The sequence below is a fragment of the Mixophyes fleayi genome, chromosome 4 (assembly GCF_038048845.1).
Source record: "Mixophyes fleayi isolate aMixFle1 chromosome 4, aMixFle1.hap1, whole genome shotgun sequence".
NCBI classification, from domain to species: domain Eukaryota; kingdom Metazoa; phylum Chordata; class Amphibia; order Anura; family Limnodynastidae; genus Mixophyes; species Mixophyes fleayi.
This window is the reverse complement of record NC_134405.1, coordinates 49,303,816-49,329,439: the sequence shown is the minus strand read 5'-3', so window position 1 is coordinate 49,329,439 and position 25,624 is coordinate 49,303,816. Positions and strand designations below refer to the sequence as shown.

Here is a 25,624-nt window from a genome sequence, read left to right as displayed (position 1 = left end):
CTGTAGCTGTACCTCACTACAACTCTCTGTAACTATACCTCACTACAACTCTCTGTAACTACACCTCACTACAACTCTCTGTAACTACACCTCACTACAACTCTCTGTAACTATACCTCACTACAACTCTCTGTAGCTGTACCTCACTGCAACTCTCTGTAACTATACCTCACTGTAACTATACCTCACTGCAACTCTCTGTAACTATACCTCACTACAACTCTCTGTAACTATACCTCACTATAACTCTCTGTAGCTGTACCTCACTACAAAATCTCTGTAATTATACCTCACTACAACTCTCTGTAGCTATATCTCACTATAACTCTCTGTAGCTGTACCTCACTACAACTCTCTGTAACTATACCTCACTACAACTCTCTGTAACTACACCTCACTACAACTCTCTGTAACTACACCTCACTACAACTCTCTGTAACTATACCTCACTACAACTCTCTGTAGCTGTACCTCACTGCAACTCTCTGTAACTATACCTCACTACAACTCTCTGTAGCTATACCTCACTACAACTCTCTGTAACTATACCTCACTACAACTCTCTGTAACTACACCTCACTACAACTCTCTGTAACTATACCTCACTACAACTCTCTGTAACTATACCTCACTACAACTCTCTGTAGCTGTACCTCACTGCAACTCTCTGTAACTATACCTCACTGCAACTATCTGTAACTATACCTCACTGCAACTCTCTGTAACTACACCTCACTGCAATTCTGTAACTATACCTCACTACAACTCTCTGTAACTATACCTCACTACAACTCTCTGTAGCTATACCTCACTACAACTCTGTAACTATACCTCACTACAACTCTCTGTAACTATACCTCACTACAACTCTCTGTAACTATACCTCACTACAACTCTCTGTAGCTATACCTCACTACAACTCTCTGTAACTATACCTCACTGCAACTCTCTGTAACTATACCTCACTAAAACTCTCTGTAACTATACCTCACTGCAACTCTCTGTAACTATACCTCACTACAACTCTCTGTAGCTATACCTCACTACAACTCTCTGTAACTATACCTCACTACAACTCTCTGTAACTATACCTCACTGCAACTCTCTGTAACTATACCTCACTACAACTCTCTGTAGCTATACCTCACTACAACTCTCTGTAACTATACCTCACTACAACTCTCTGTAACTATACCTCACTGCAACTCTCTGTAACTATACCTCACTACAACTCTCTGTAACTATACCTCACTACAACTCTCTGTAACTATACCTCACTACAACTCTCTGTAACTACATCTCACTACAACTCTCTGTAACTACACCTCACTGCAATTCTGTAACTATGTGTCACTATATGAGTCTGTAACTAAGCCCCAAGAACTCTCTGTAACTATGCAGTAATAAAACCATCTGTAACTATACCTCACTATAACACTCTAACCTATACCACAAAATAACTCTCTGTAACCATACTTCACCATATCCCTCTGAAAATAGTGAAAATATACCTCAAATAACTATACTATCCCTTACTACAACTATGTAACTAAGCCTTACTGTAACTATTAATCTCTGTAACAATGCATCACTATAACCCTCTGTAATTAAACCTCACAACAAGCCTCTATAACTGACCTATAGCTCTCTCTAGCAAAGCCTCACTACCGCACTCTATAAGTATGCCTTACTATCGCCCTCTTTAAGTAAGCCTTAGTATTGCATTTTGTAAGTAAGCCTCACTACAACCCTCTGGAAGTAACTCTCACTACCGCACTCTATAAGTAAGTCTCTCTACAAGACTCTGTAAGTAAGCCTTACTATCAGACTCTGTATGTAAGCCTTACTATCGCCATCTGTATGTAAGCCTTACTATCGCCATCTGTATGTAAGCCTCACTAATACCCTCTGTAAGTAAGCCTCACTATAACCTTCTGTAACTAAGCCTCACTACAACCTTTTTTAAGTAAGCCTCACTACAACCTTCTGTAAGTAAGCCTCACTATAACCTTCTGTAAGTAAGCCTCACTACAACCTTCTGTAACTAAGCCTCACTATAACCTTCTGTAAGTAAGCCTCACTACAACCTTCTGTAAGTAAGCCTCACTATAACCTTCTGTAAGTAAGCCTCACTACAACCTTCTGTAAGTAAGCCTCACTATAACCTTCTGTAAGTAAGCCTCACTACAACCTTCTGTAAGTAAGCCTCACTATAACCTTCTGTAAGTAAGCCTCACTATAACCTTCTGTAAGTAAGCCTTACTATAACCTTCTGTAAGTAAGCCTCACTACAACCTTCTGTAAGTAAGCCTCACTATAACCTTCTGTAAGTAAGCCTCACTATAACCTTCTGTAAGTAAGCCTCACTACAACCTTCTGTAAGTAAGCCTCACTATAACCTTCTGTAAGTAAGCCTCACTATAACCTTCTGTAAGTAAGCCTTACTATAACCTTCTGTAAGTAAGCCTTACTATAACCTTCTGTAAGTAAGCCTCACTACAACCTTCTGTAAGTAAGCCTGACTACAACCTTCTGTAAGTAAGCCTCACTATAACCTTCTGTAAGTAAGCCTTACTATAACCTTCTGTAAGTAAGCCTCACTATAACCTTCTGTAAGTAAGCCTCACTATAACCTTCTGTAAGTAAGCCTCACTATAACCTTCTGTAAGTAAGCCTGACTACAACCTTCTGTAAGTAAGCCTCACTATAACCTTCTGTAAGTAAGCCTTACTATAACCTTCTGTAAGTAAGCCTCACTATAACCTTCTGTAAGTAAGCCTCACTATAACCTTCTGTAAGTAAGCCTCACTATAACCTTCTGTAAGTAAGCCTCACTATAACCTTCTGTAAGTAAGCCTCACTATAACCTTCTGTAAGTAAGCCTTACTATAACCTTCTGTAAGTAAGCCTCACTATAACCTTCTGTAAGTAAGCCTCACTACAACCTTCTGTAAGTAAGCCTCACTATAACCTTCTGTAAGTAAGCCTCACTATAACCTTCTGTAAGTAAGCCTTACTATAACCTTATGTAAGTAAGCCTCACTATAACCTTCTGTAAGTAAGCCTCACTACAACCTTTTGTAAGTAAGCCTCACTACAACCTTCTGTAAGTAAGCCTCACTACAACCTTCTGTAAGTAAGCCTCACTATAACCTTCTGTAAGTAAGCCTCACTATAACCTTCTGTAAGTAAGCCTCTCTACAAGACTCTGTAAGTAAGCCTCACTATAACCTTCTGTAAGTAAGCCTCTCTACAAGACTCTGTAAGTAAGCCTCACTATAACCTTCTGTAAGTAAGCCTTACTATAACCTTCTGTAAGTAAGCCTTACTATAACCTTCTGTAAGTAAGCCTTACTATAACCTTCTGTAAGTAAGCCTCACTATAACCTTCTGTAAGTAAGCCTCTCTACAAGACTCTGTAAGTAAGCCTCACTAAAATTCTGTTACAACTCCTAACTACAACTCTCTGTAAGTAAACCTCAGTATAATTGTCTGTAACAAAGCCACACTATACATAACTATAACCCTCTGTAATAATACTTTAGTGAAACTCTCTGTAACTGTACCTCACTACAACTCTCTTTCATTAAGTTGCATATTTATCAATATGTCACTGATCCTGGCGACCAGTAAGATTTTTTTTTAAATCTCTTATTGCTTGCATTAATAAGAAAAAATGATTTGGGCTTCAGTTTTCCAATTGAAAAAAAAAATAGAAATTAAACTAAACTTAAAAACAGATACAATTTATTTTAAAAATTAAATATAGTTAATAATTTTAAACATTACTGCATTAAAAGAATGCTTTATACTAGGAATAAAACATGTTTTGAATGCTTCTGGTCTGTTACTGCAATCCTTTTGAATAGGCATGGGAAGCCTATGCCAGTCAATCTTAACAAGGTTATCTCCAGCAATAACAATATTATTAAATAACCCCTTTCTTGTATAGGGTGAAGCAATAATGAGCCCTATTGTCTGTAAAAACACCCATTTTCAACGGCAGGAGGGATCATCACCCTTTGATAATTATAACCCTAAGCCTCTCTACAACTCTCTGGAAGCAAGCCTCACTATAAGCCTCTATCTTTAGTTTAACTATGGAGTCTATTTATCAAGACCCCTCTTTAATGAAGATTGTCTATAGCTGGGAAATCTTTACTTGCTGCAAATTGGGCAAAAACAAAATGTCGCCAGGACAAATGAGCGATGCTCAGCTATCCGGCAACACTGTGCGGCACCGGTAAGAGTAGTCTTACTAGACTGCTATCAATCAGAGCATGCGTGAGCAGGCTTCTCGGCTCAAACACGTACACTGGAACTGGAAACTTGGGCTTCCATTTCCAGAGTCATTAAAAAAATGAATAAAGAGTAAAAAAAAACAAAAAAACAACAACAACGGACAAAAATCTTTCGTTTAATAATAAAACATTTCCTGAGGGCAGCACCAGCTAATGCCATCCCATCTAATTTCGCTGTCCTTAGCAAATAGGCTACGTTCCCCAAACGGGGTGGGGGGGATGGGGGCTTTGGTAAATAAGGATAAGCCATAAATCCTGCTACAACTCCTGTTTTTGCAGGGTTTAGGGCTTATCGTCCCTTGATAAACAGACCCATAAGACTCTACTACAATTCTCTGTAACTATACCACACGACCACTCTTGCACTCTCTTCTAACTTACTAACCTGAGATCTTGGTAACCATCTTCCACCAGTAGTAAGTGTATAGCTATTTCTAATAGACCTCCTTTGGGCACTGTGGGTCTAGTTTTATAGGTTTAAGTTCCAGTAATTGCAGCAACAAAACTGCTATAAGTGAACCCATGTTATAAGAACATGCCCCTTTCATAAAAGAGAACTTACAGCCCCAATATGTCCCTTCCCATAAACAAGTTCCTCGTTATAAGAACACCCCATATAAATGTATGTTTCACAGTACATTTTGTTAATTTTGCGAATACTCAACTTTCCCGGCTTATTTTTTGGCAAAAAGCTTTGATTCCGTTTCAAATTAATAAATCCAACCAAATGGATTTTATTACCTAAAATGTACAAGCAAACATACCGAAACTACACACACCTCTTTGTTATGATATACTTGATAAAACAAACCTAACAAAATATTTAAAGACTAGGGTCATCTGAGCTCAATCATGGTCAGAGGGTAAATACGACAACTGTATGCACTCTGGTTTTTGCAGATTCTGCTAATCGTAGTTCTACAAAACGTTGTTTTGTAGAACTACGTAGAACTAAATGTTGACTAAACTCACATTGAACACAACAGGAGAATATCAAGAAAGTTTGCTGCCTATCCTTGGTTTGACCTCACCAGGAGGAAACCAAGTCTATCTTCAATCTATTTACACCAGGAGAAAAACAAAGGACTTTGTTGACTATCCTCAGTTTGTCCACACCTGGAATAAAACAGGGTCCTTTTCTGCCTATCCTCAGTTTTGACCACAACAGGAATAAAGCGGAGTGTTTTTCTGTCTATTCTCGGTTTGACCACACCTGGAATACAACCAAGTGCTTTTCTGCCTATCCTCAAATTGGGATGACTACACCAGATGTACACCAAGGAATTGTATCCACAATCCTTAGTTTGACCACACCAGGAGGAAACCAATGAGCTTTTCTGCACAAGCATCTAGAATTTGATGTGCCCCAAGAAAGGCACAGATTTTATTAATTGTGTTCTTTTCAAGGGGTGTCCTTGTAACTGGAGTTCCTTTATAGTAATGGGAATGGCCGGGCTGTAAAATATTTCTATAGGGGTGTTCTTGTAACAGGTTTTAGTTCAGTTAGACAGCTTACACAGCAACACAGAAAGAAAGGGAGTTAATCTCAGACACCTGTAGGGAGAAGAGTGAAGTCAGAGAGATAGTGCGTGTTGTACGGTGGTGTGGTGATCCGCCTGCTCACAAAGGAAGCTGTTAGAAGTGACAAAAGCCTACAATGTAAAGACAACTTTGTCACCAGGTCATGAGATGTTGGGTGGAGACTGGTGGAGTTTGTCTCTCCCCCCAAAGAGTGGCACAAACAGAGGGGAAATAGAAGGCACCTATATGGGTAGGTAGATGTTGATGTGGAGCTATATGGGAGATATAGGAAGAAACATATTGAACAGTGAGCTTAACTTAAAGGATTTTAACATGGAGCATGCTTTGCAAGGCTATATGAAACAGCTAGGATGGAATCATAGAAAAAATGTTACATAGTGAAAAAGGAGGAATTAAATTGAGTAATATGAACAGTTATAGGAAGAGGGTATATTGAGTAATAGGAACAGTTACAGGGAAAGGTTATATGGAGAAATAGGAGGAGTTATAGTGACAAGTTATATAGAATATATAGGAAGACGGCATAAGGAGTAGTATGTAGATCGGCAGAGGTAATATTGAAAATATAAGGAGTTAATGTTTTGTGGAGTAACATGAAGATTTCGAAGGGTAGTCTACTTGGAGAAATAGGAGGAGTTATAAGGAGAGGTTATATTGTGTAATAGAATGAGTTATATGGAGTAAAAGGAGGTGTTGTAGGGAGAGGTTATATGGAGTAATATGAGGTTATATAGGGAAAAGGTATATGGAAAAATAGGAAACGTCACAAGGATAGGTTAAAGTATATGGCATAACAGCATGGGTTATAGGAAGATCATATGGGGAGGAGACAGAATATGGCATAATAATAAGTTTTATAGGGATAGGTTACAGTATATGGAGTAATAGGAGGAGTTACAATAAGAAGTTATAGTATATGGAGTCATAAGAAGAGTTATAGGGAGCAATAAGTGGAGTTAAAGGAAAGGTAACAGTATATAGAGTAATAAGTGGAGTTATAGAAGAGGTTACTGTATATGGAGTAATAAGAGGAATTATAGAAGAAGGTACAGTATATGGAGTAATAGGAGGAGTAATAGGGAAAGGTTACAATATATGGAGTAATAGGAGGAGTTATAGGGAGAGGTTATAGTATATGGAGTAATAGGAGGAGTTATAGGAGAGGTTACAGTATATGGAGTAATAGGAGGAGTTATAGGGAGAGGTTACAGTATATGGAGTAATAGGAGGAGTTAAAGGGAGAGGTTATAGTATATGGAGTAATAGGAGTTATAGGGAGAGGCTACAGTATATGGAGTAATAGGAGGAGTTATAGGGAGAGGTTACAGTATATGGAGTAATAGGAGGAGTTATAGGGAGAGGTTACAGTATATGGAGTAATAGGAGTTATAGGGAGAGGTTACAGTATATGGAGTAATAGGAGGAGTTATAGGGAGAGGTTACAGTATATGGAGTCATAAGAAGAGTTATAGGGAGTAATATGGAGCAATAAGTAGAGTTATAGGAAAGGCAACAGTATATAGAGTAATAAGTGGAGTTATAGAAGAGGTTACTGTATATGGAGTAATAAGAGAAATTATTATTAGGGAGAGGTTACAGCTTATGGAGTAATAGGAGGAGTAATAGGGAGAGGTTACAGTTTATGGAGTAAAAGGAGGAGTTATAGGGAGAGGTTACAGTATATGGAGTAATAGGAGAAGTTATAATGAGAAGTTATAGTATATGGAGTCATAAGAAGAGTTATAGGAAGTAATATGGAGTAATAAGTGGAGTTATAGGAGAGGTAACAGTATATAGAGTAATAAGTGGAGTTATAGGGAGAGGTTGCAGTATATAGAGTAATAAGTGGAGTTATAGGAGAGGTAACAGTATATAGAGTAATAAGTGGAGTTATAGGTGAGGTAACAGTATATAGAGTAATAAGTGGAGTTATAGGAGAGGTAACAGTATATAGAGTAATAAGTGGAGTTATAGGTGAGGTAACAGTATATAGAGTAATAAGTGGAGTTATAGGAGAGGTAACAGTATATGGAGTAATAAATGGAGTTATAGAAGAAGTTACAGTATATGGAGTAATAGGAGGAGGTATAAGGAATTATTATATCGTATAAAAGGAAAAGATGATGGAGGATGTGCAAATAGATGAGGAGTTTTCGTACTTTAAAAAGATCAGCAGAAAGGATTAGATGGAACAATAGGTGATATAAAGGTTATACTAAGAAAAACAATGAGGACAGAATCAATGTTAGGAGTTATGTGGAAAAGTTATATACAGCAATAAGAGATATTTTATATCTTAAATGTTACACCCACAGAGAGAGCTGCAGCCGTCCGTTTTACTGTATGAATAGCCAGGTCTGTGCACAGGCGGAAGGAGAGACCAGATTAATGGCGTTAGTAATCAGAGTGTAGCACAGAGCAGACACATGAGAGGTTAATCATCACCACGGGGTGTTGTATGTTATCAGCGAACACCACAAACCTTCCCCCCATCACCTGATCTCTGAGCTTTTCCCCAAATCCACAGGGAGCAGCCAGACCATCTGAAAATGTACTACGTCCAAATATTACATACATATGTAGACATGTTAATGTGCGCATGGAATCCATTAACTCAAATACATTACATCTACATGTGCATAAACACATATGTCTGCACTTTTCTCCATATGTGTATATTTTTTATGCATGATTGTGCGTCTCTGGACATACACATACAGACAGTGTGTACATTTTACATAAGGTGTTGCTGCTGAGCTACCCTTCCCTGACAGAAATATAAGCGCTGTGAGGGAGAAGGAGTTCCCTTCCTTATCAAAAGGGGTGAGGAAGGCAGAACAAAAAAAAAATTAAAGAAAATAAATTATATATAATTAAATTAAGAAGAAGGAGAGTGACATAGAGAGTGGGAGAGAGAGGCTGAGCGGAGGGAAGAAAGTGAGAGAATAGGGGAAAGCTGAGGGGAATAATTGAGGTAGGCCTGGTTTCTAGGGTTGCTATGGAAACATGACGGGGATAAGAGGAGGGGAGTGAGGAATGAAGGGCGGCTGGAGGTTGCAGAGTATTGCACCACTAAACCTTTATCTGCCATGATCCTGCTAATACAAAGGAGATCATCACTTCACTAACCCTTTCTCTGCCAGAGATCTTATTATACCTTCCCAAAGAGTGGACCAATGACCTCCTTCTCTCTGTCAGACATCTTCAAATGGCTGTCCTTTCAACTTAGAGAAACTGAAGCTCCTCATTATTCTCCCTGGATAAATTGCTTAGCTGAATATAGTTATATAATATTATCTTTTATTTCTGTAAATGTCTCCAATATAATCCCATCTAATGCTATAGAATGCTGTACTAATGTATACAGCCTCCCAATTAGCATCCGACCTTCCATTTAACATATCTGTAAACCTGCCATACAACCCTAACCCGTGACCATGCTAAATCCTCTCCCTCTCTTCATGTTGTGGGGACTTTCAGGATTTTACACTGGTTCATATAAACTCCAGCTCTTGTAATCCTTAAAAGCGAAAGGGATTAGAGGGTAATAGGGTCAGCGAGGGGGAACAGAGGAGGGGGGTGGAGAGAAAAGGAAAAATTAGGATTCCGACATTAATTATGGGCGGAATTAACGAGTCACCGTGAGGGTAACAGGAAGGGACCAATGAAAATTACCTTTTTGCTCCACTTCTATTCACGCATCAGAAAAAAAGAGAGAGAAAAATATCAAATGAAAAAGAGGATAGGAAAAAGGAGAGAAAGATATTCATGAGTGTCATTACCAAACCTTCCCTCCCCACCACTTAAGGTATTATGAGCTCTAGCCCTCCCTCCACCCCAGATACCCCCACCACACAAGACAATCCCAGATCTATATACCCATTGTGTGATGTAGGGAAGGGAGGGGATCTTGGGTTCCCAGTAGAGGGTCCTGTAAAGAGAGAAAGGTGGCTGGAGAAGGGTTGGGTTAGGGTAAAGGAGGAAGAGGAGGTTGGCATGGGGAAGAACATGGAAGGGAGAGGACATAGAGTATGAAGGAAAAGGGGAGATCAATGATAGAAAGGGTGAAGGTAAGGGGCGTAGGGTGGATTCCACTGGAAGGCCCTGCAAAGACATAATAAGGGAGGTGGGAGGTAAGAGACGGCAGGTAAAGGGCGGAATGAGCAGGGGTTTGAGAAGACAAGTTAGCTTCAGAAAAACAATAAATATTAGAAAGAACATGGGGAGAAATCTACAAACCAATGTCTTTACTAAAACCAGTGGTACAAGAGAATGGGGGGGGGGCAGCATGGAACAGTCGAAAGTGATGGAATAATGTCTAGAACTGTGAGGAATGAGGGAAAAAAGGAGGTGTGCAGGGGGGGTGTTAGAAATATGAAGGCAATGACAGATTTAAAGGCCGTTTAATAGGGGAACAGGGAAATGAGAGAAAGAAATATAACATGACAAAATGTCAGCAATTAGGGCCATTACAAAAGTACGATGGGTAGGGAGGGGGTTTCTAACATTTTATAGTAAGAGAACGAGTCCATGAATCGTCAGGCTCTGTAAACGAGAAAGTGAGAATAGATGGATGGAGAAGAGGAGGTCAGAGGTAAAGGGGTGTAGAACCAGGGGGAAGGGGCGTATGACTGGGGAAGATTCAGAGGGAGACACACTCAAGGAATCTGCAATGCAAAAGTTATTATTGATATTTACAGACAAGCAAAGTTAGAAACAGGCAGAGAATTTAAAATAGGCCAAGGTTTAGCAAAAGGTGCTAAGGTTTAGCATTCCTTATCTCACACCCTTGGAAATAGGAATTAATGGAGTGCTAAACCTTGCCACCATCTGATAACTCCAGGGCAGAGGAATATATTGAGAGATGAAGACAAGGAGAGAGAGAGAGAGAGAGAGAGATGAAGAGAGAGATGAAGAGAGAGATGAAGAGAGAGAGAGAGAGAGAGAGAGAGAAAAATCTGATTCAGAAACAAAACGGAGAAATGTCATTCAGGTTGAGAGATGAGACAATGACATATAAAAGAGACACACAAAGAAATACAGACAGCCAGTTTAAGGCAGGCGAGAGAAGGAGCAACAGAATGAAACTCACTAAAAGTGAGAGACAGGCAGAGGAAGAAAGAGACAGAGCGTGACAGCCCTGGTAGAACGTCCTGGGGATAGAAGCGTTATATTAATGAGCCGAGCCTGGAAAGGAAAGCAAAGGGTTAAACATCTTTAATCCATAATGCATCGTGCCTCCCCACAGCGCTAAGCATAAAGAGGAGCAAACAGCTCTGTGCCAAAAAGAGAGGCCTGCAGAGACCTGTCAGTCTGCATACCGAGGGATGCACACAGCACTATAGGTGCAGAATAATACGTGTGTGCCCACTAAACAAGATCGCTACAGCTAACATGTCTAAAAGGCATTAAGTAGCAATTAAAATGCATGCAAATATTCACTTTGTGTATCTGTGTGTTATGTGCATAGCAATGTATAGGTTTATTATACATTCTTAGATGTGCACTGACAAGTAACGGGACGCCAGTGTGCTGTAGAGTAAATGCATTGTTAATCCTGGCTGGATATAACATTATCACCAGTCAGGAAGTGACAATGTGGACCTCATGTAGCGTTAGGAGAAAAGCAAAGAAAAGAGCAAATTTGCACCTTGGCAAAACCATTTTGCAATGCGCTGGATGGGGGGGGGGGGCTTGGGGTAAATTTGAAATGCGCAGACATATTTTGTGTGTCCCAGCTCAACTCTAAATTGCAATGCAAAAAAAAAAAATGTCCAGTATTTTTGTACTACATGCAAAAACAGCCAGTGCTTTTTTCCCTGCGTGCAAAAACAATACATGTATTTGCACCCCTTGTATTGCAACATGGTTTGTTCAGGAGACAATGTGCTCCTTTTTTTCTTGTTGTTTGATTCTAACTCTAAATCAAGCCTTATGTGTTCACACATACCATCAAGATTATTGTATGTGTTAGCATAGTGCATTCAAAGGTTATATTTAAATGGTTACTTTATATCCCTACAAATGTTCATACACTTCATGGATACGCATTACTCTGCACAATCCTCATGTCTATGTATACCTCTATGTGTAGGTGCTAAAACTAAACACTTTAACTCAATGGTCAAATTATCACAAAAATGCTTTGCCTCCCTCCTTATGCAATGACTGATTACTGTATTTGACAGCGTGACAGTAGGTAATTTAAAAGTGGTAGAGGGGTGTTCCAAAAATGGACAAGGTGGCACTTGATTGGACCAGAGTGGCAGCTAGTCAAACACTTTCCGCCTTCCCTCAATTGGAACATCCCCACTTGGAAATCTCCTACTGTCTGACTGTTGTGTGACACTACTATTAGGCATTACGCAAGGTGGACGGACAAATCCCTTTAATAATAACTTTTGATGGACACATGTTACATAGATGGGGGTAGCCTTGTCACAAACAAGGGATCTAGAAAACAAATGGTGGGAGTTAAATTTCACATAATATCCAATACAAAGGTTTTCTGTAAAAAATTGTGCTGATTAATAATTCTATATTACTGTTGAACAGCATTCATCTCTGCAGCTCATGTTAAATTATAGATGTCAACTGAGAGATGACTAGGTTTTGTGTAGTGAAATTTGTAGTGCAATATGTGTAGTGGAATATGTAATGCAATACATGTAGTGGAATATGTAATGCAATATGTGTAGTGGAATATGTAATGCAATAGGTGTAGTGGAAATTGCAATGCTAGATCTCCAGGTTGCACAATCTTTATTATTTTATAAAGGGGTTTTCTACTTTTAGCCATCCATTGCTATTTAGGCAACACCCCCATAAGTGGTTCTTAATTGGAACTGCCCCTCAAGAGTCACTCTGCTACCTGTCTAGCTGACTGTTTGCAGAAGAGAGGGCTGTAAGTGCAGCTGGGTGTAACACTCATACTCCTGCCTTTGTCTGTGCAAATTGTATGCAGCATCTGATTGGTTAATATGTGTGGCCAATCCAATCAGCTGTTGCGTACAATGCAAACCCTGTCCTAGCTGCTTGAAAAGCTAGGCCCGGTTAAGCCTCCTCCATCTGACAGAGCTCTCCCTGCTGTATTATCCAGCAGGAGCTGAGTACACATAATGGTGTGGTTCCTATTGGGGGTTTGGCTGACTAAACAGCAGGAGTTGTCCAGAATGGGGAAACCCATTTAAATGATCTAGCCAAGACATAATTTGCAGTATAAAGCAAGTAGAACACTAACATGCCCCAGTTTTCTAGCACTCAATTGAATAATAATTTATTAATCTTCTAAAGGTATCTCCAGGAGGTGGAAGTTAAATATCAGTCCAGTATATGCATAAGTACTGGTTGGGCATGAGATCTTCTGTGGAGGGTTAATGATGTATTAATAAGTAATTATGGCCCCTGTTCCTACAGAGGGGAAATCCAAAAAACATGACCTGATAGGTGTTCTAGAGCTGAAATACCTTGAAGTAGAACATGTGTATGCCTGTAGATGTCTAATACTCTGTTTCTACTGCAAAAATACACAGCAATGTCCAACTATAATAGGTGCAATCATGGTTTGGAGTACTTCAGAAAAGGGGGACAGGAAACATTAATAGAGGAAAATATGAAGTGGTGATGGAGAAAACAATGTTATGTAACAGTGACAGAGTAGTGGACAGGAATGATGTAATAAAGCTAGCGTAATAGTGTCAATGGGAAAGTAATTAATAGGATAACAATGGTCAATCATGGTAGCAATATAGTAATAAAGAAAAAGGTGCAACACTGCTAAAGGTCAATAGTTTATGGAAGCAGAAAAACATAGTGAAAATGTGATGAACAATATAATCTAATAATGGTACAAAATAGTTACTATAGTAAAGAATAATGTAAGAGAGAGACAAATTTAAGAATAATGTAAGAGAGACTATAAAAGAGTGTAAGGGCGGGAATTCAAATTCGGAGATAGGGCTTTTTCTCTGTTTAACAGATAAGCCCTCTAGTGAGGCAAACAAGAATAACGATAGTGCTAGTGATAAGAGATAATACTGTAATAGTCCCATGTTTGGTAACAAGGAATAATATAAAAAGAATGGACTAAAAACCGTAACACTGAAGAATAGTGTAACTGTGGGAAAGGGAAATACGGCAGTGATGTAACAGAGGCAGACAGTGAAATACAATATATGAATAGCAAAAGAATAAGAGTAAGAATAGTGTAACAGAGGTAAAAAAATAATAATATTCCAGTAGCAGCAGTGGTAATGAGTAACATAGTAGCGGTAGAGAGGTGTAATGGCAGAAAGGATGAGCGATAGTGGAGAATGGATTTAGATAATAGGGGTAATAACTGAATAAAGTAACGTGTTAGGGCCCTAGAAGTTACACTGGGGAAGGAGCCAGTTACTTCTCCTGATGTAATATGAGTACAGTCAGGTCTCTGTGTATGAGGATGTATGAATTAGTGTCTATCACTGTGTTCAGCACCTTGGACGCATCTTATGTCTGCTGAATTTCATACTGCCAGGAGGCTGTGCTATGAATCACACTGCGCTTTGTATTTGTTTCGTTATACTGTTTTGTTGTGTGTTCACCAGGATTTGTATTGTATGCTACAATGCGACACATACTTTATTTCATTATAAGATTATATCATTCAGAATTAGCGTACACTAAATATAATGAACAGATTTCCCATCTAATGGTGCTTGTTGGGACTTGCTGTATTATTTCTGCTGTGTTAGGGGTCAAAATGCAGTATCTGCAAACGCACATATACCATGGCCCCTTTCCATGGTGATTTGCACAACTGTGGTACCTGCATATTAATGATTTTGTAGTGTTCTGGTGTTTAGTAAGGTAAATAATTCTATTGTGTGCTTGTGTGTATTGTCTGTTATTGTCCCTACATGGTGTGCACTCATATTACCGGTCTTGGCAGGTATACATGCTTCTGATGTGTGTCATTGTATATACTCACTATATGGTACGCAGTCATATTGAACTTCCAGGTATTTGTAGGTCCCTGGACAGGGGTCAGGAAAGGCTTCGGAATCAGCAATAACAACACACTGTGTGCGATTGTTACATCTGTAGGATAAGATACAAACAATAGATATTAAGCAATACCGAAGACACAACATTGTACAATGACACACTGCATCAGATCCAGTTTCCCCTCCTCTGCAGGGATTCCCCAAAAGTCCATTTGTTCCAAAGAAGCGGATCTGTCATCCTTAGCATTATTCTAACAAGGAACAATTTCACTTGTATCTACTGACTTAGGGGTATATTTACTATACTGCGGGTTTGAAAAAGTGGAGATGTTGCCTATAGTATATATATATATATATATATATGTGCTATAGGCAACATCTCCACTTTTTTAAACCCACATGATAAATTTACCCCATGGTAATTACCTGATGTCAAGTCATTCTAAAAGTTGCAGCAACAAATCTACAATAAACAGATAATAAATATTGTTATCATATAGCGCCAGCATACTACATAGAGCTTTACACTTCGGAAAAAAACCCCCAGTAATAAAACAATGCTGGTTGTTAGCAAACAGGTAAAAGGTAAGACGACTCTGAAAACCTTACAATCGTCGGCGTTAGATAACATGAGGTTAAGTGCCACATTTCCAGCTAGCTTGCAATGGGAAAAACTGTTTGATAGGGTTGATGATCCAGTCACACAGCAATGTTGGTTTGGGGGTCAGTAGGTTTTTTTGGAATATAGAAGTAGATTAAATGTAAGCTTGGGTGAACTGTGCAGTGTGGTTGTAATCAGGTACAAAATTGTAGGGAAGGGGGCACTGCAAGAATTTAATGAGCTTGTCTGAAGAGTTGAATGTTCAGGGAGCGCTTGAAGGTTTGGAGGCTAGGGTAAAGGCTTCAGCGAAGTCCACACAGTGGGCGCAGCCCAAAAATGTCCTTTAACCTTAGTCACAATCAAATGAAGATGTCATAGGATGCAGGAAAGGAACTGAGCAGATTGTCGCTTGAGGACGCGGGTACAAAACCTCTCAATCTTGTACTTGAAGTTGGAAGCTGGATCTTAGGTAGTGACGGTGGTTGGAAGGTTTGGTGTAGGAGGGTTAAGAAGAGACTTAAATGTATTAAAGTGGTGTTTGGAGATAGAAGCCTGAGTGGAGAATAGAGATTGGAAGTATATTATGTTTGGTAGTGGCCAGAGCATTATGGTAGAAGTGGTAGATAACAGATATATTAGAGGAAGTGATGTTCTGGTTGGCGGGAGAGTTTTTGAGGGCAACACAGTTCTTTAATGTGCAAATACTAAGATCATGGTCGATGCTTTTAAAGAGTAGTTAGAGTCACTGGATCCGGGGCTGTCATTGTGGTGTGATTAAGATGCTTCTGCCAGATCAGGACAGGAGAATGTAGAAATTGCAGTTAGAAATAGAATTGAGAATAGAATTGAGATTTGTGCAGGTAGGAAGAGGCTCTGTTGAGTTAGAGTGTAAAGAGCCCAAGGTGCAGAGCTGAGAATAGGAGGCAGATATTTACAGGCCCCTCTGAGTACCAGTGCTACAGATACATGGTATGACCATTGTATACATTGCAATATAAGCTAAGGTGGTGGAGGGGATCTCACCAGTGATGGTCTAAGAGAGGGAAAGGAGTATTAAAGTAATTAGGAACTGAGTACGTCTGGAGAAAACAAGTTTCCTCGCATGAGTAGAAGAGTTGGTCTCCTGGGCTGAGAGAGGAAGTTAGAGAGTGTATTTTAGAAGGAGAATGTGGGTCATCACTTGGGAATCTTCATAGAATATGTGGAAGTGAACTGAGGGGTGATAGATCACAGCAGCATGCAGAGAGATGAGGTTGAAATTCTGGATAGTATGTACTTAAAAAAGATGGGAATGAGGGATGGAGCAGTTGGTAGAACTGTGAATGTGCAACGTGGGGAAAGGGGGAGTCTAACCCCCACCTCCTTGTCTGCCTCCAGGCCAGGATGTGTGGGTGACGTGGAGGCTATCATGAGGAAGGGCTGCAGGTGTAGCAGCATCTGATTGAGTGAGCCATGTTTCTGTTATTGCCTGAAGGTTACGGGTTCTTGGGAGGAAGAGGTGATGGATGGGAGTTAGTTTGTTACAAACAGAGCGTGCATTCCATCGGGCGCGTTGAAAGTGATGGGAGACAGGTGATGTATATGAGGTTTACTGGATTTTTAGAGTCTTCTGAATCAGAGATGTGGGGGAACCTGGATTTGGTGACACATGAGCAGCAGCTGTAAGCAGACGGTTCTATACAAATGTACATAGACCAACATGATATAACATTAACAGCACAACATAATGTGTGTAAACTAGAGAAGCTCCTTGGGCAGTATGAGGCCCTCTGAGGGCTCACGTTTGGTCTTCCCTACCAGAAAACTTTCCTCTCCTAGTAATGCTGATGACACATTGAGCTCCATGCATCCACACTATTTGTAGCAGATTAGTCATTGATTGTCTGGTGATGTGTTTTCACAACCTTGACTAGCCAGCCGTAAATTACACTACTGATTTGGCGGCATAAACATTTCATGCTGCTGCTCTGATCCTAATGAGTTTATCTGATGGTCCTCCTCCAAGCTAATGTCAAGTCCTCTTGTTGGACCAAGGGCCACCTATGAGGTCCCTGAAAAAGTCAGGTAAAATGCCACTGCTAAAAACAATATGCATTACTTTTCAGCAATATATGATATATCTGCAATTCCGTATTTTCAGTTTTGGATTTGCCAAACAAATCGAAACAAAGAAATAAATCACTGTTTACATTAGTCACCAGAATCAATTCTATATCTAGAGTGTCCTGTTACTAAAGTACAGTGCTTTACACTCCAGTAAACAACGCAAGAACAATATATACACAGTAATGTTGGCTGCGGTAAGCTCATTGATTGCTGCATTTTGTACATTTTTGGCCCTCAATTTGTATAATCCCAGTGCCATATTATCACACATATAAACCTGCTGCAATGAGTGTATAGCACACAGCATGCTTACTGAACTGCAGTGATGTAGGAGAGCTACACTTTTATAGCCATTTCAACCACTCAGAAACGTAAGTCCTCTATAATAGGCTTTCTTCTCAATAAAGCTCATGCAGCGCCAAACTTGGATTATTTTCTATTAGATTTTTTTTTCTTAATCCGTGGATTATTTATTTTCTACTTTACTTGGATTACTTATACATTTTTGCTACTTGCTGGATTGTGTTGTAATGCAGTTCGATTCTTTCTTTATTATTTTGGTGGATATGGGGATGTACATGTTTATTAATTGTATACGGTTTATCGTTATCATTGTTATATGTTTTACATATAAAGGAAATACTATGTTATAGTGTATATAGGAGCCATTGACAACCAGAGAGCACGGTGCTAGCAAGAGACAAAACTGTCGTCTCTTTTTTTTGTGACATATCAAATAATACCTAATGAGTTTCATGCAAGCTGTTCATTGGAAGAAATCAGGAAAAGTTCAAGTTAATGAGAAAGAATCCAAACGGGGAATTAGGCAGTGTCTTCATCTGAGATATAAAACGGAGGAGGCCGAGCACAGTGCAGTGGAAGTGCATAACATCTGTGTAATATGAAAGAGCAGCAACAGTGATTTCCCAAAATGACCCTCTCATGATGGAACATGTCACCCATCCTTCCAGCTCATCAGCCATATGCTGACAGCTAGGACATGTGTTTATGGTGACCACTAGTGACATCCACATATAAACCTGTGGCCCTAATGAGTCCAAAACAGAACGGCATATCAGGGCCAGAGCTGAGAATGGTACGAGGGGGAAAGTACCAGTGCTCCGAATACACTATATCAGTGGTCAGGGAACAGGGGTAAATTACCCCAAATGGGGTAAAAATTTAATTCCTGGGGGTAATGCTACCAATTTACATGCTGTCAGTTGGAATGTAGACCCCTTTAAATGTGAAATTGCTGTTGTACCAGAAGAGCCTCAATGGTTGGCAGAAGCACTTCATGATGAAGCACGTATTGCATTTGAAAACAAAGCAGACCTGTCATATTTTTGGATGTCAACAGCTGCAAAGGCATTCAATATTGCACATGAGGAGGCAGTCAAAAAGTTGCTGCCTTTTGCAACAACCTACCTTTGTGAACAAGGATTTTCCACTCTAACGAACATAAAAACAAAGCAGAGAAATCGATTGGACGCTGAAGACTGTATCCATATTGCTCTGACATCAAAATGCCCCAATACTGATGCTCTCGTATCAAAAATGAAGCAACATCATTTCTCCAAAACCTGAAGTTTTGAAGTTGAAGCTTTCAAATAAATTTTGAATAGATTCAATAAAATTTTGAATTCCAATAACTAATAATATATGATTTCCTTTCTTTCAAATCAAGGTGGTAACGTCAGCGTATATAAATATACTTGGGGGTAAAAGGTAAAAAAGTTTCCTGACCCCTGCACTACATGATCATAAACGCATAGCAGGATAAGTTAATATATGGGTACTCATTTCACAACAGTATTACATATTATCTTTTGGGGCCTCCTTATGGAAGCTTATTAACCCTGAGGGTTTTTAACCACGTGAGAGTCCTGTACAATTACCCAGCAAGTAAATCTGGAAACCAAACATTCAGAATATATTAGTTATATCAGACTACACTCTATAATAACTGGAACTATGATTTATTTATCAGCAACATATTCTGAACATATCCCAGAAACTTTTTTTTTGCAATGAACCCTTGTCCATCCAATTAGCAGAACCATGTGGTACCCATGCCCAGGACTGAAGTTGGTTCAGGAGATATTAACTCACCTACAGTGCCTTCTCCTGACATTAGCCTGATGAAGTCTGGAGATGTATGTTGCTCAGTGCAAGGTTGTCAATTAAAAAATTAAAAACTGCATTAAAAACCATCATCCACTTTGTATATTGTACAAGGTGACCTCATTTTTCAAGTTGTAGTTTAAATGACTATGATTACTCCTACTTGGCTGCTTAATGTAGAGTGGTTCCAGGAGATGCAACGGTGAGATAGAGAAAGAGGAGGTGGACCGGGACGGACGACGCAGTTTGCGTCATTATGTGTGCCAGTAATCATGTGCTAAAGACCCATCATAATCAGTGAACACTTAGAGTCAGGGCAAGAAAATGTAACTCACATTATGTCTCCACCCACCCTGACATTCCAGTAGAGAAAGCAATCTTTTGGTTACTGCATTTACAAAAGCTTCTGTTCTGTCTCCTGGTTACATGTATTACAACATTCTATGGTTGGTGACAATGAGAATACAGTGCAGTACATTTTTGACCATCTCTATATTTTTTAAGGCCCCAGCACTGTGAGGGAGCAATGCTAACCACTGTGCCGGATATGCAACTAAAAGGAATAACTCCTAATGCTTGAACACAGATGTAGCAAGCATTAGACTGACTTTAAACACGCCATGACTTCATTCATGCACCGCGCATTGACTCTTTAAGGAAACACATTGAATCCCGCCAAGTGCTTCCCAATGCGTAATATTGAAACTCCCTGCAGTACATTTTTCTGTCACCAGATGGCACCTTGACAGAATCGAACTACAATACACGTCAAATGAATGAAAAGTAAGCAGAGCATATGTATAGTGCTTCATGAATCAAATCCCTACGGGTTATTCTTTGCTTAATGAATTGGTCACTTGCAGATAAAACAGTACATGCAACTGAATAAAGGGACCTATTTCTAAGCTATAAATCATGCAGTAATTGCTTTTACCGCATGGTTTAGGCAATTCTAATTTACTAAAATCCTAACGCAGGTAATGCGGTAATAGTCAATTAACCGCATTACCCGCAGTCCCTATAATACTCAATGGGGACTACAATTTGGGCAATTTTATCAAGCTCCGAAAAGCTTAGATTTTCAGAATTTGTCCTGCACTCTTAGTCATAGTCATGAACCATAGCGGCAAATTTATTATGGGCCGAAAAGTCCTATGGCTGGCAAATACGGGTTTCACCCTATAAATTAAGGGGGTCTTGCCAGCTATAGCTGGGAAAGCCTATTTAATAAGGATCAGCGCAATCCTTGTTCTGTTCCCCCCTCTCAATATGGACAACAACAGAGTGAACAAGGGTTTGGGGTTGTTTATAGCCCCCAACATGATTTTATTGTAAAATCATGTGCGTATGCCTACCTCTCAACATTTAGGATCACCACCGCCAACCACAAATGTTCCGATTTTCACTTTTTTGTTGAAACACCTTTTATAGTGACCGGATTGGAAGGTCTCGTCAAAAATCAGGATAGTTGAGAGGTAAATTTACTAAACTGCGGGTTTGAAAAAGTGGAGGTGTTGCCTATAGTGTTGCCTATAGCAACCAATCAGATGCTAGCTGTCATTTTGTAGAATGTACTAAATAAATGATAACTAGAATCTGATTGGTTGCTATAGGTGACATCTCCACTTATTCAAACCCGCAGTTTAGTAAATATACCCCCTGGTGTAAGTTATTTATTCTCTTTTGGTATAATGGTATTATATATCTATGTTCTTATTCTGAGTGCTCTTGCTTCTTGTTAGGCATAATATGTTGGTCACTGTTAAGTATATAATTCTGCCCATTGCAGGCAGTAATATGTTTGCAAGCACATGCCCAAGATGTAGGCTATTCCAAAGTCTCCGGGGGTGCATCCTTAAGGGTTTTGGGTAAAAAGGGATGTCCAACTAGAGATGAATGGACGGATGTAGTCCCTTTAAGGCTACAACTCTGATGTATTATACTACTTGCCCCCTGAGCACATAGGTCATACTTGCCAACTTATGGAAAGTATGATCCGGGAGCTGCCGGGGCAGGTGGGCGTGCAGGGCGCGGGTCTCCAAAAATCGCGTCTTTTTGGCCCCGCCCCCGTGACGTAATGTCGCAAACACATCATTTTACAGCGGGGGACGGGGCCAAATGCTGCGATTCCCAGTGAATCGCGTCATTTTAGATTTAATTCTGCCCACTTCACTAGGAAATGGGCAGATGCGGGAGATTGTTATACTCTCGCGGGAGTCCGGGAGACCCACCCAGAATTCGGGAGTCTCCCAGACATTCCGGGAGAGTTGGCAAGTATGACATAGGTAGAACATAAATAAAGCTATTTTCATTTACATTCTTGGACATCACTGGTGTAAAATAGGACCACTATGATAATCACTAAAACTAATGTCATTCCTGTCCCCAGATTTATGTTTTATAAAAAAAATGTCTGTGATTTAGCACGTCATACTGCTAACCGAGCTTTTATCTTGCCCAGCCTTTTCCGTAAGACCCCTCATAAGTGACATTATTCTAGAAGCGCCCTCTGACCAGTTTATTTCACTCCATACAACAACTGATGGATCACTGTTTCTGCCAGTGAGATCTCCACCTCATTATACACCCCTGTCATACCCAATTGTGCCAGGCAGTGTCCCTTCAGCAGCTTAATGAGAAGCTATTTTCAATATGTACCATCATTTATCATGTGCCGATGTTATCTTGCATTCCTACTGGCTATAGTGAGATATTATGAAGAGGAAGTTATTGTAATCCACTCTGTTATTTCATCTGCTCCCTGTGAAATGTTGTCCAGATTTTGTTCCCGAGGAGTTAATTAGATGAAATGGATGTAGATAACCTGAACTACGGTATAACGGAGTTACGCTCGCTTAAGCTGCCCACACACGTTGCGTTTTTAACGGCTCGCTTGACTGTTTTAGACAAAATGGCCAAAACTGACCGCGTGTGTGTTCTGGATATAAATGGGCGCTCCAATCAAAATCTGATGTGTTTTCTGATCGTACAGGTGGTGTCTCACACTTTGTGCATCGTTATCGGCAATAAGAAACACTGAGAGGAAATGATGGAAAAGCGTGGACCAGAGAAGGTGCTGTAACCCATAGCAACCGATCTTTTACTTTTATTTTCTAAACTGTACCAGGAAAATGACAGAATCTGATTTGTTGCTAATCGTTACATCACCTTTTGTGGTGAACCAGATATAATATGTCACAACTGCATATCTAACATAACTGATTGAAAAAAATGGATATATTAGGCCACCCTCCGATTAAATACATAACCACACCGATCTGGATACATTTAGGCTACGCCTGTTTTCCGGCGGGCTGCAATTCTTACTGAAGTCAGAGATTCATCTGAGGAAACAAAGGTGAAATGTGGGTAAGTCTGAAGAGAATTTTGGAGTACATGTCGGATCTTAAAGCATGTAGAGCATTCTGGGATTAGTGTGACCAGGTCTGAGGCGCATGTGGGGGCATGAGGGGATGTATATTTTGGAACCAGTGGGTGGCTGGTGCAGAGGTCTTTTTGGGGTTGATTTTTTATATTAAGGATAATGTGTGGACCCTTGGAAGGTTAGAGGACAGCACATGTAGACCTTCAAGTGTTTCAGGTTGTCCACACTGACCTCCAATATCTGCCATAGTTGCTTTCATGGTGATTTCTCTCACAGGTGGCGGTAAATATGAGAGCAAAGAAATCTCTCTGATGGTGGAAGGTTCCACGATGACTCTGTATTGTTTGACATGTTTCTGGTTAATACCTGTGTCATACAGACACAATTCAACAGAAATCTGATATCATTACATTGTGCTGTTGTGTCGATGCTCTGATTGGGTACATGTTGGTTCCGCCCCTTTGTGCCAAACCACTTCAACTGCTGCTCATCTGTGGGTCACCATTTTGGAATATTGCATACAATAGGCCCTCTGACACTTTTCAAGTGTACCCAAAACTGCAATTGTTGCTATACTTTATAATAGTGAGACTAAGAAAAACTATATTACAGCATAAAAAGCTCTATTTTTAACCCACGGTCACGTGTGAAATTTCCATCTGCCAGGCCGGGCCACTGGCCTGTCTGTGCTCCAGCTTTACACCTCTCTAGAAAACATGTCAGTACAACAAGGCCTCTGTTATGTTATGTTGTTTGTATTCTAGCAGAGACCTTTCCTTCGCCACACTGGATGTAAGCACATTGTATAGGGCTGAATGAAGGTCAGGACATCACATTTCCAGCATCTCCCATGTCTGTGCTTGGAGGAACTAGCATAGCTGTGCACAGACCAGGCTTATACAACCTGCAGATTCAGGAACTACAATTCCCAGCATGCCCTGCCAGCACAAGGGTGTAGAGCAGTGATGGCTAACCGGTGACACTCCAGGTGTTGTGAAACTACAAGCCCCAGCATGGTTTGCCAGCTTTCAGCTAGTTATCTACTGGCAAAGCATGCTGGGGCTTGTAGTTTCACAACACCTGGAGTGTCACAGGTTAGCCAACACTGGTGTAGAACCACAAGCCGCCAGCTTCTGGTATAGATGCTGCTGTGTGTGCATGCTCTGTATCATTACTAGGTGTGCGTGCTGTATTGGTGTATCAGAATGTGTGTCTATGTGTGTGTATACAGAATGGTTGCCTGTCAGGGGGGCCGCAGTAGTTGCATCAGCTGAGATCAGGTGTCATTAAATAGCGGTGTCAGGAGAATATCACAGATCTGGAGGGCATCATACTACTATAACCCATTCCTGCCTGTTATTAGCACACTACCAGTTTCCCTAGATCTATAGTACCACCAGCCCCTCTCACAGACATGCAGAGCATTGCACCACTAGCAGCTTTACTTTCAGAGACATACAGAGCATTGCACTACCACCTACTATACTATCATAGACATGCAGAGCATTGCACCACCACCTACTATACTTTCAGAGACATGCAGAGCATTGCACTACCACCTACTATACTATCATAGACATGCAGAGCATTGTACCTCCACCTACTATACTTTCAGAGACATGCAGATCATTGCACCACCACCTATTTTACTTTCATAGACAGAGCATTGCACATCCACCAGATTTACTTTCAATGACATGCAGAGCATTGCACCACCACCAGCTTTACTTTCAGAGACATGCAGATCATTGCACCACCACCTATTTTACTTTCATAGACAGAGCATTGCACATCCACCAGATTTACTTTCAGAGACATGCAGAGCATTGCACCACCACCAGCTTTACTTTCATAGACATGCAGAGCATTGCACTACCACCAACTGTACTTTCAGAGGCATGCAGAGCATTGCACCACCAGCAGCTTTACTTTCAGAGACATGCAGAGCATTGCACCACCACCTATTTTACTTTCATAGACAGAGCATTGCACATCCACCAGATTTACTTTCAATAACATACAGAGCATTGCACCACCACCAGCTTTACTTTCATAGACATGCAGAGCATTGCACCACCACCAGTTTTACTTTCAGAGACATGCAGAGCATTGCACCACCACCAGTTTTACTTTCAGAGACATGCAGAGCATTGCACTACCACCAACTGTACTTTCAGAGGCATGCAGAGCATTGCACCACCAGCAGCTTTACTTTCATAGACATTCAGAGCATTGCACCACCAGCTGCTGTACTTTCAGGGACATGCAGAGCATTGCAGCAGCATCAGCTGTACTTTCAGAGGCGTGCAGAGCATTGCACCACCACCAGCTTTACTTTCACACATGCAGAGTATTGCACCACCATCAGTTTTACTTTCAGGAACATGCAGAGCATTGTAGCACACCAGCTTTACGTTCATTGACATGCAGAGCATTGCACCACCACCAGCCCCTCTCACAGACATGCAGAGCATTGCACCATCAGCCCCTCTCACAGACATGCAGATCATTGCACCACTAGCAGCTTTACTTTCAGAGACATGCAGAGCATTGCACTACCACCTACTATACTATCATAGAC

At 40.3% G+C, this 25,624-nt stretch overlaps 1 protein-coding gene and 1 long non-coding RNA gene across 4 annotated transcripts in view; one reads left to right on the top strand and one right to left on the bottom strand.

Moving 5' to 3' along the window:
• The window catches only part of ADGRL1 (adhesion G protein-coupled receptor L1), a 207,798-nt gene that overhangs the window by 45,591 nt on the left and 136,583 nt on the right, over positions 1 to 25,624 (bottom strand). For all 3 annotated transcript variants that reach the window (XM_075206898.1, XM_075206900.1, XM_075206899.1), the window contains exon 4: positions 14,812 to 14,921. In XM_075206898.1, coding sequence (XP_075062999.1) covers positions 14,812 to 14,921 — 110 coding nt within the window. The remainder of the gene's footprint in view (positions 1 to 14,811; positions 14,922 to 25,624) is intronic.
• Positions 1 to 25,624, top strand: part of LOC142151357 (uncharacterized) — an 82,333-nt gene that overhangs the window by 40,506 nt on the left and 16,203 nt on the right. The gene's annotated exons all lie outside the window — the stretch shown is intronic.